Source organism: Kryptolebias marmoratus, linkage group LG18 (assembly GCF_001649575.2).
Source record: "Kryptolebias marmoratus isolate JLee-2015 linkage group LG18, ASM164957v2, whole genome shotgun sequence".
In the NCBI taxonomy this organism is placed as follows: domain Eukaryota; kingdom Metazoa; phylum Chordata; class Actinopteri; order Cyprinodontiformes; family Rivulidae; genus Kryptolebias; species Kryptolebias marmoratus.
In genome coordinates, this window is record NC_051447.1 from 7,144,059 (window position 1) to 7,154,900 (window position 10,842).

General features: G+C 40.7%; 2 protein-coding genes across 3 annotated transcripts in view; both read right to left on the minus strand.

The window, feature by feature from the left end:
- creb3l2 (cAMP responsive element binding protein 3-like 2) overlaps positions 1-5,559 on the minus strand; it is a 29,550-nt gene extending 23,991 nt beyond the window's left edge. The window contains exon 1 of one of the 2 annotated variants that reach the window (XM_017411463.3): positions 4,980-5,559. In XM_017411463.3, coding sequence (XP_017266952.1) covers positions 4,980-5,078 — 99 coding nt within the window. In that variant the 5' untranslated portion in view covers positions 5,079-5,559. The remainder of the gene's footprint in view (positions 1-4,979) is intronic. The other variant, XM_017411464.3, reaches the window with a different exon arrangement.
- A 1,570-nt stretch (positions 5,560-7,129) lies between these two features.
- On the minus strand, positions 7,130-10,700 carry ssbp1 (single-stranded DNA binding protein 1). The gene is made up of 7 exons (XM_017411487.3): positions 10,603-10,700; positions 9,982-10,071; positions 9,711-9,768; positions 9,214-9,354; positions 8,855-8,942; positions 7,992-8,080; positions 7,130-7,897 (listed from the first exon to the last, which is right to left on the minus strand). The coding sequence occupies exons 2-7, from the start codon at positions 10,003-10,005 to the stop codon at positions 7,857-7,859; spliced, it is 441 nt and encodes a 146-aa protein (XP_017266976.1). The 5' UTR covers positions 10,006-10,071; positions 10,603-10,700; the 3' UTR covers positions 7,130-7,856.
- Positions 10,701-10,842: the final 142 nt, after the last annotated feature.

Sequence of the window (10,842 nt, forward strand, 5' to 3'; positions counted from 1 at the left end):
CAACAAATTAAACAATTGCAACGGCTGGAAAAAGTGCGGGGGATATAGGGCATACATAAGGGAAGTGGGGGACATGTCCCACACATACCCCGGTTATGCCTTTGCTTGGGGGTGCTACGGGGGTGCTATGACTTTTCCAGGGGGAGCTATAGCACCCTCTAGCGCCCCCCTGGCGCCGCCAGTGTAGTCACCCCACAGTGACTTCTGTAAAACTTGTCAATATGTCGAGGTATGTAAATAATAAAGTATCTGTTTCAGGAGGACATCGTGGATATAATTGCACCATAAATATCCTCTGAGTGCCTCACCCTGTTCAGATTGGATATCTAATCCAGATTAGATACACTGTTGTCCACGTGCATGGTAACGTCCACCGTAAAACAAGCTAAATCAGCAAATATCCACTCCATCGATAATGAGAGTTTAGGTTTTATAATGAAACGATGCAACACGACGGCAGCTGTACGAGCAGGGATCAATCATCTAAACTTATTCAAAACTCCGGGGAGAAGACGTTTCACCACTGTGCGGCATTTCACGGTTTCTCTCATTTCTCCACCGGGTTTTATTTTGTAATCTCACAAACTGACAAACAGTCAGTGCCGCGCTTTGGCCGAGAACACCATCCACTACACACACACACACAGAGACAAGTAAATAAAGTGCCATAAAAAGGTTACATGTTGAAATATAATTATCTGACCAGAAGCAGAGCGTTTTCTGAATTATTCAGCAGCTTTTTAAATGAATGCTACATCACTGTGGTCATCCTGTAAGCAACACGGCAAAACTACTTCCTGCTTCTGCTCTTTTCTTTAACGTGACATTGAACGGTTTAAACTCAAAACTGAAAACACTTTTAAGGCCGCCGCTCTGAGAAACTATTTCATTGATGCACATTTAGCCAAGTCCTTACTGCTCATGCTCTGATTTTCAATTTAAACCGCTTTCTTTGCGTCTAAAAGCTGAATTTATCAGAGCTTCAGCTTTGATAAATTTAGCTTTTAGAAGGAAAGAAAGCCTGTGACCTAAAACCTCTTTGCTTTCTGTTCGTCAGTCCGATTGTTGCAACAACCTGCAGATCCAGCACCACGCCTGAACTAATTACTCTGTCAGCCTCATTGTGTTCCTTCAGATGAGAATAAGGAAGCGGATAAAGATCAATCTGGAGCAGCCCGCCTGGTTTGGACAACTCAAACGCAATTACTAATAAAAAGTGGGGAAAGAGAATTTCGTGATAATCCCCGATTGGTTTTAATGTTATATTTCAGGTTGTTTTTAAAAAGAACAACGTAGGATTTTCCTGCTGCTCATGCAGCTCACACACGGATCATTCAGACGGACGCAGCACCAGGTCACTGGCGAGCAGGATGCCCTGCCCCGACGGAGAACAGGCTGTCTTCTGTGAGCACGTCCACCAAAGCTGTTTACACTCGAGGCTCTGGGTGTGTTTGGATAAAATGACACGAATGTTTGCCGAGCTATCGTCTACATTCTATCAGTAAAAGTCCTGAAAGGTGACAGGGAGTATTTTTACCACAGATATGTGTGTGTGTGTGTTACGTAACCACACAGACACACTTGTCCTGGAGTGAGCTCAACAAACACACTCTGTCTTGAGGCCTAATGAGTTATTCAAGCATGCACCAGCAGTGGGTTTAACGCGCTCGGCACCACGCCAAACATTTTGAGGTTTAAACAAATGCAAGCATGGAGTTTTTAAATGCGATCGCCTTCTCTCCACTGAAGTTTCTTTGTTTTTGTTGGTTTTTTGTAATCAGCTGACATTTATCTTTTTAGGAACTCTTTGTTTCCCAGAGTTTCCTTCATTGAAAGCTACCGGGGTGATATCCATGAGGAAATGCATATCATCCCAGTTTTATACTAAAATCATCTTATGTTGAACAATGAAAGAGTCACAGCTGATCGGATCGAATCTCAAAAATAAATGCTGTACGTGATCTTGCAAGATCCACCAGTGCTCAAAGCACTTGTCGGGAACGACTCTCCACTACTATCACACCAAATTGTTGCTCCATGTCTGGAAAACTGACTGAGTTAGAGACATTTCTGTGCCGATTACCCATTTAACTAACAGAGTTTGACTCAGACGGTTAACGATGAGGTTTTAAACAGAGATCAGTGAGACAGGTTTTTCAGTCATTCCAGATTATTGGTTCTTAAAGTTGGGGTTGGGACCCGACTGGGCGGGTACAAAAGGTATAATGGTTGTTTGGGCTGTTTGAGTTGTCAATACGCCCCTGTTTAAAGATGTTTATGCTTCATCCAGATGTTTCTTGGAGTCACAAGCCACTAGTGTTATCTTTTGGGTCAAGTTTGGGAGCCATCGTTCTAAAATAAATGTAAATAGGAGCGACCAACGTCACCCAGACAAGCCTTCAATATCTATTCTTCGCCACGGAGAGGAATGCAAACATCCCCTTCAGGGACATGAAAGAAGAAATACGCCTTCGTATCGCAAAACCTGAACAACCTGATTTATTAAAAGGCAATCCACACGGCGGAGGCGGGAGGAAAAGGGAAGGGTGTCAAAGTAACGCAGCGTTCGAGCTTGTTCTTTTATTACCAGCAATAAATGTAACATTTGAATACTAACATAAGGAAATAAACGGTTTTGAGTGATAGACTAATTTATTTACAAAGCATGCAGTCTATTTATCCATCTACCTACTTAATTATTTACAAAGTTCAGCCATGTACAGCTAGGGGGAGTATTTCCCCTCTGACAGACATTTTCTGCTAAAAACGTGACATTTTCACAGGTTTTTCTCTGCTAGCGTGGGTTTGATCACTTGAACAAGTCAGACGTGTCTCTGTACGCTGATGACGTAGCTTCGGACGCACTAGCACATGCATATGCATCACTTTGTTTGATGCAGTGCAACATTTCAAAAAAATCCTGGTAGGTCTGTGGGGCGGCAGATCTGCTTTGGCATCTTCCCCAGCCGCAGTGAATCGGTAACACGTACATTTGTTTATCAATTATTGCATGCCACGACCATAATGTGTGTGGGGGGGGAGGGGGGGAGGGGTCTGAGGAATCCCATCAACTGGACCACCCCCTGGAGAGAAGGAGGACGCAGGAGCCCACCCACAAGAAGGAGAGGAACAAAGAGTCCAGTCTGTTTCTCGGAACACTTACAGTCCTGTCGGTTTTCACGTGCCGTCGCCCCTTGCTCTCGTATAAACACAAACTATTAAACTCTCCATGTACAGAACGTCCACACAGAACACATCGACTGAGTTAAATGTCACCAACGCTCACTACAAAGACGCTAAAAGCTTAACACGAAGCCTCTGCGAGCTGACAGAAGATCGATACGGGTCACCTTGATTGAAATTCAGAGATTTTAAAACCACAGTTTTGCAACCGTAGGAACCGAAAGGAACAAACCCAACCCTGGCTGATGAGTGGATCCAACGAGATGCTTTTAAATTGGGAGATGAGGAGGTTGGGGGGTCTGGAACGTGAAATCTTGACCACCAGCTGTCACCACATCCTACACAGCAGACCCGTAATTATTCTGGATCACAGCTTTTATGCTCCTCGTTATTATAGCCTCTGATGTCCACACCAAACACGGGCAAAGTTTTTAACAATTACTGAACTCTGGGTACAAAGTTGAATAAAGACGACGATGGACAACGGTGATAAAACGAGTTTAAATATGTAAAAACAATCCAAATGAACTAAAATCGTGCTGCAATGTCAGGTTTTGGTTCAGCTGATAAATGAAAGTTTGACATGTACTTTCTAAAAACCTCAGTTTTTGGTCTTCGACTCTTCAAGGTCTTTAAGAATAAAAAAAGATCAGACAGTTTGTTCCCGGCTTTAATAAGAAAAGCTGAGATCAGAGCGCCGTCGACTTCTTCACGGGAGCAGCTGCAGCTGTCGGGTTTTTTTGGGGGATTGTTTGATGGAAATCGTAGCCTCGGGTACCGATTAAAGCAGCTTGGCTCACGTCTCGAACCCTCCCAGAGACTTCAACAAGTCTCAGCTCGTCTGCGAGGAGAACGTGAATCCTCAGACGTGGAGGTGGGGTGGGGGGGACGACGACTGTGTGAGCATCCCAGGCTGATTCAGCCTCTTTGGCGTCTGATTTCTGTCCTCTGTGCCAGATGTTTTTACACTCAGTGAACCCTGCTCTTCACACACACACACACAGCAGCATTACTCTTTCCATCTCTCTCTCTCTCACACACACACACACATGCTCCTCTTGGCTACCAAAGCAGAAAACCGTCTGGAAGACACACTCTGTGTTACATAACTGGCTTTTAAATGCAAAGTTCAGGTTACTGAGAGGAAACGATACGTGCATTTCTGGGCCTTATCTATCTCCTTTATTATCCTCTAATCCAATTATATTACCATTCTGTAAACAGAAGATATAGTTGTTTCATCGTGACCTGATAATACAAATAGGGGCATCTGTTCTAATAAAACAAAACATCATCTTAAACGCTGATAAATGTTAATAAAACATTTAAGTTACAGGTGGAAATGAGTGACTAAAAGTTAACACTCAAAGATCCAGCAAATTTTGAGTCTCACGTCAATATCAGAGTCATAAATATGGTTTTCCAGTCATTTCTGTTGCTAAATCACTACTTGTTTGTATGATTAGGTGTGTTTTAGTTGCTAATAGGTGACTCTGTGAAGCAGCCTGTGAGTAAATATGTCCCATATGTGGGGTGTCATGAAAATAGTGCACATAAAGCACTTAAAGTGTGAGCCAAAGCGGCAGGTTGTGGGATAAAACCCAGAGAAGCCAGAGGAGTGAACCCGCTGCACTCTGGACCCCAAGGCTCGGTTTTGTGAATGGAGAGCAGGGTCTCCACAGACACACCTTCATGCCCCTACTCCCCATCGACTCCTCGAAGTAAGTCGAGGCTGACCCGAGTCCGTGACAGGCTGCGGGCCTCCGTCTCTGCTCGATCAATAATCGATCACTTACGTTGGTGTAGAGGACAGAGTCGATGTCCCCGGCCTCGGACAGCTCGCTCAGGTTTCTGTCCCAGTGGAGGAAGGGCTCGCTGCTGTCCAGGATCTCCATGGCTGCCTGCCTGTTTGCCTCCAGCAGCCAAATAAAAACAGAGGGTTTGAAGTTGCCCGCAGAGCTCTCCTCCAAACTCCGGCAAAAGGTTCCCCACAACTTCTGTGTGTGTGTGTGTCGGAGGGGGAAACAGAAAGTCAGAGCTCGGAAACAAGTCCAGCTGGCTCACACACGCAGAGAAAAACGCCTCATCGGTCAGATTTCGGCTGTGAGATGTTGTTTACCACCATCTCCGCTCCGTCTGTTCTCTGAAAGCTCCTCCGTCGGATTTTGCTTCCTCTCCCCGAACAGAGCAGACAGCCAGGAATGCGAGGGCGGAGACAGGCGGGCACGCGGAGGGAGGGTGAAAAGGAGGCAGAAAATGTCACGAAATTCAGCGAAAACAACCGTAACAATCCTCCAGGCCGCGACGACACGGAAAACCGAAGTGAAATACTTTAAAAAGTACAATACGGCACATAAAATGAGTCGGGAATCACATTTTTTTCTTAGCTCGCTTTCAAACGGTTCACGGTGACAATGCTAAACTTCCGGTCACGAATTTCAAAATAAAACAATTAATAAGCTATTAAAGGAAACCAAAGTAGGTAAAACATTAAAAACAAACAAATGAGTTCAAATTAGCATTGGTGCGTGAATAACATACTTAAATTAGACGGCATATGTCAGAAATCGTATTATAAAGTAACTTGTGACATTTATTGAGAATTGATGCTTTAAAAATAAACTGAATAAAACTAATATCCATACATTCATAGACCTAATGTTACCATTTACACGTTGCATTTGTTATGTCATATACTGACACCAAATTAAACAAGACTATGAAAATTACACAAAACTCAAAAGCTACTAAAGTAACATATTAATTGCCAGGACATTTTGAAAAACATTTTATTTTAATTTCTTTGTTTGTATTAAAATGATTTTATTTACTTTGCTTAAAAAACAATTCATATAAAAAATGAAAACGTACCCATCACAACCGTTTAGGAAACTGAAGTTGTGCTTTTAATCTTTAAATCGTGTTACTGATTTCCGGTCTGACCGACCTTTTTCCTGTTTAGCTTGACTTGATTAAACTGCATCAACAGGTTTCCAACAGCAGCCCCGCCCACACTCAAAACGCTTGACTAATCAGGCAACTCCTGGGTTTAAAGCCCAATGTAGCGCCGGCCTCCTGCTTTCCTAATTGGCAGGTGAAGGAGCCAATCAGAGGACGTTTTGAGTCCGTGTAGCCAATCTCTTAAGGCCAAGAATACCTTGCATTTAAACCCGCCCACTGCTGCGAGAAAAACAATCAGTCTGAAAAAAACCAAAATCAATTTAAAATCACTTAGATCGTCCTAAAGTATACGAATTTTTGCAATCTTTATTTATCTAGAAATGTTAAACATATTTGTTTAAGGTTATTTTGTTCAAATTTCCTTTTATGTTTATATTTTACAATAATCCTAGAAATTCATGGTTAACTTTCAGAGATTAAATAATATACATTTCATTAGAAAGAAGATAATATATTTGCAGACAGTACTATTTGTTGGGGGGGAAATGTGTATTACAGAAACAGTTAAAAGAATATAAAAAATAGCAGAGAGCTGAAAGGAAACCAGTCAGTTCAGGAAGGAAATGAAAAGAGATTAACGGAGAAAACCACCAACCCAATGATTACAGCGCAGAAAACAGAATTTAGCTGAAAACAAAATAAACCTGTTTGCCTATCAAAGATCAGAACGGGAAAACAAAACGCTGCAGCAGCGAAACCAACTTTGATGGCGTTTCCTGTCAATTTGCAAACTGGGCTCCTTTTTTTGGTCCTCACACGTTTCAGTCAGCAGCTAAATAACCTACAACCAGGAGATATATCTGCATGAAGACAAACATAAACCAGCTGACATTCAGCATGGAGTCAAACCCAAAGATGAAAATATGTATGAGCTCAAAATCCAACCAAATAAAACAGTGATGTGTCCACTTCAGAGCTGAACAGAAAGTTAAAACAATAACCACCTCGACCTGACTGCAAAACTAAATGAGAATCTAGTTTCACCTTTTTATCCGACAGACTATTTGGCTTTATTCTTACAGATTACACTAGTAGAAATGTCATACAACTTCAAAAAAACGTCAATGAAAATACACTTCTTGCTGTGGAGCCCTTTCTTTAAGACAGGCACAGTCAGAAAGTGAGTTTAGGGTCAGTAATTGCAGCTTCGTGGTTGTTAAATACACCGCCTGTATATTTTCTGCATTATTCTAAGAGGAAAGGTTAATAATTATTATTACCTTGGCAAAAACATATTTGGAAATTTTTTTCTTAGTTGCATATGAAAGCAGGGAGAGTAAATCCAGGAGGGTAAACCTGAAAACGGTGAAACTTGAGCTCTGTTTTAGCAAATCCCTTTCCTCTAAAATAAACTTATCTCACAGTTGATATTTAACAGAAAACCTCTAAAGCAAAATGAATTGTTAAACCAACATCAATAGATGTTTACCTATTTTTGTGATGTTTACACAAACAGAAACATGGTTACATATAGCTTTGAACAGCCATGTACACACAACAATTAAACTCATTATCAGGGAATATTTTGAACTAAAGCATCTTTCTGCTCCTCTTGATGTCTTAAAAGTCTTCATTTCCACCAGCAGAGGGCGCCACAGTCAAAGATGATCTTATTCTGGCCCCCCAGAAAAAACTTCCTTTACGTCGTCGCCCTCAAGTCTCATTTTGGTACAAAACAAAAACTAGAAGTGATCCTGTGGACGGACGGGAGATCAGATTTTATCTCTGTTGTCGCTCAGAAACACTATGTTCTCTAAAAGGGGGGAGAAAAAAAAGCAGAACCAGGTGACTTTTACAGTCATTGAAGGAGTCTGTGTGGATGACAACGCAGTTGTTTTTATCCTGACCTGCAATGATGGTCGTGGCCTGACGTCTGACCTGGTTTTTATCCACGTACTCGCCGTAATCCAGTTTTCCCTCCACCAGAATCCTAGCCCTGAAACAGATCAATACAAACATTTTTCACAACAAATGATCCTATTTAATTCTTATGCAAGGAGGTCATTTTAAAATTTATTTTATTTGCACATTCTGTAGGTATAAATGGTGTTTATGAATAAATAGAATTGGAGTTAGGCTGAAAAAGGGGATTTTGGCATACCTTTTCCTACACAAAATTGAAAATTAATATGCGTCAATTTTTAGTTTAAAATATATATAAATTTAGCTGTTTTGAATCTTAAAAATGTGTTTTTTTCTTTAAATTACCACCTGCTTAAGAGCAAAACATCTGTAACGTACAACAAAAATTATATTATCTAGACATGTTTTGTTTATGAGGTTGATTCTTAAATGTTGGGTTTAATTAGTGCTGTGTTTTAAAATAATGTCTGAATGTTACAAGAAAGATTTATACAAATACATATTTCAATAATTGGGTATATTCGATTCAAGTCTGATAAAAGTAATTTAGGTCCCATGCTTGATGAAGTTCAGGTTTTAATCCTACTAAATGATCTGCCCCCTGCTGACAGAAACTGGTAACTGCAGAGTATTTAAAATATAAACTTCATACATTTTGTTTTAGACATAATGTAATAAAAAGTCCATTTGCCATTGGAGCAACACTCATTTTTAGTTGTTTGGAGACGCCAACATCAGCTGCACACAAGCAGTGGTGTGTGTGTGAGTGGCTAAAAGTGGCTTCATCAAAAGCAGGCTTCAACAGAAGCTAAATTTACAGCCTGTAAAGGGAATGTGCTGGTCGTACCCTTTCTTGACGTGCTGATAGGCGACGTCTCTCAGACCTGGTTTGAACACTGAGACGCGATGCCACATCGTCTTCTGACTGACGTCACCTGAGGCGGGAACCAGCAGCTGGTCAACCAGTCGTCTCATGAATCATCAGTTAAATGAAACGCATCTGAAACCAACCCTAAGCTTTAATTTTAATCATGCTGAAACAAAACCAAATCTCATAAGCCTAAGAGCTGCTGCCTTAAAGTCCAACAGCACCAAGTTCGAGCTCTTTAATGACATCTAGTGGTGCAAAACTGTACTCGCACTCAGTTTAACAAGAAAGGTCACAAATAAATGCAACTTTTGAACAGAAGAAATCTCATATCTGACCTGTGGAGGTCATCTCTCCATCTCCAGAGCGCCACATCTCGTTTGTCGCCAGAGAGAAGATGGTGACGGGGTTCCGACCTTCCACTTGTCTCATCACCGGGTCCTGACCAACTCGTCCCAGCAGCTGCACCCGGTTTATCGCTGAAAGAAAAACCACATTCAACAACAGGATTTTAGAATATTAATGCTAACAAAACAACGAAAAACACACCATTCTACCTAAGAACTCATTAAGCACTTAATGACCCCCCCCCCCCTTCATTCAGATTTTAAACAGCTTTAGTTAAATAGCCTGGATAATTTTACTAATATCCTTTTAGGGCTAATGAACATGGCTGCTGACCTTCATAAATACTGTTTGGTAACTCAGTAAAAAACCTTCAAACACCAACTGTTGTTTAAAACAGCATTTAAGAAACTATTTCATGATAGACAGTGGTGTGAGGGACAACATGTCAATAACCATCGTGTATGAGAATAAACTTTACTTTACTTACATCTTTCCAAAGTGAAGTTCACGTCTGTGCTCCTGTTCCTCACCACCTGTCTGAAAACCTGTTAAAGATCACAGAAATATAAAAATCTTCTGCCCAAATTTCTTTAAATAGTACAAATATTCTCTTTTCAACAGGGTGCATTTGTAGAGTATGGACTTCACGGTTTAACTTTAAACTGTTTTAAGAGGTTACTGAACCAAAGCAAAAGTATTAAATGTTGGCTATATAATTGCATCAGAACTAAATGTTATTTTAAATGGTCTTTTCTCACCTGTGCCAAAAAACTTCTCAACATCTTCTCTGTGCTGCGGGCAGCTCAGTCCAGACAAATCCAGCAGCAGAAAGAGTTTCCGAGACTGACCTTGTCAACAAAAAGATTTGCTGGCAGTAAATATGTGTTGGCTTTGAACATGCCAGTTAAGCAAAACACACATAAAAACGACACAATATTTAAACAAGGAAGTCATAATTATCACGACAAAAATTAAATAAAGAAACGTTAGATGATGTGGAAAAAAACAATTCTCTGCAGGACGAATCAAGTCTAAGTGATGGACATCCAGAGCACAGACCTGTACCTGTTAAACTAAATGTGTTGTAGTTAGAGTCTAAGCTGTCAAATAATAAAAACTAAACTGTCTATGCATGACAATTAAAGGTACTAAGCTTAACAAAACCTGTGAATTTTGGTGAAAAAAAATCATTTAAACATGATGGAATTTCAAAGGTGTCTCATCAGAGAAACACCGACTTCAGAAATCTCCCGCCACTTAATGTTGACACAAAATAAACATTTTAAATGTTTATTTTTCTCCAGTTTCATCGAGTTTACGGGTTGGAAAAGCTGAAAACAAAAATTCCAATAAAAACAGCGTCGGAATTTGCTACTTACAGAGGAGAGGAGCTGGGAGAAAACTCAGCACATTCGCAACTTCTGAAAGCGCTTCGATAACCTCACGCTGCTTCCGGTCCGTCCGCAGTAAAGATCCGACCGAAATGTTTCGGTTAACAACTGTTCCGTTTTCCGAACGAATTCAAACGTTCAGTGAATAAAAATTTAAACACAATTTTTATTGTTTAATAAATTTAAACAATGAAGCCAACATTTATTTTTCACAATGTTTTAATAAAT

Coding starts and splice junctions, on each gene's coding strand:
- ssbp1 (XM_017411487.3), bottom strand. CDS start 10,005: ATGTTGAGAAGTTTTTTGGCACAG. Junction 9,769..9,981: donor TGAGAAGTTTTTTGGCACAG/GTGAGAAAAGAC, acceptor GATCTTTAACAG/GTTTTCAGACAGGTGGTGAG. Junction 8,081..8,854: donor TATCAGCACGTCAAGAAAGG/GTACGACCAGCA, acceptor GATCTGTTTCAG/GGCTAGGATTCTGGTGGAGG.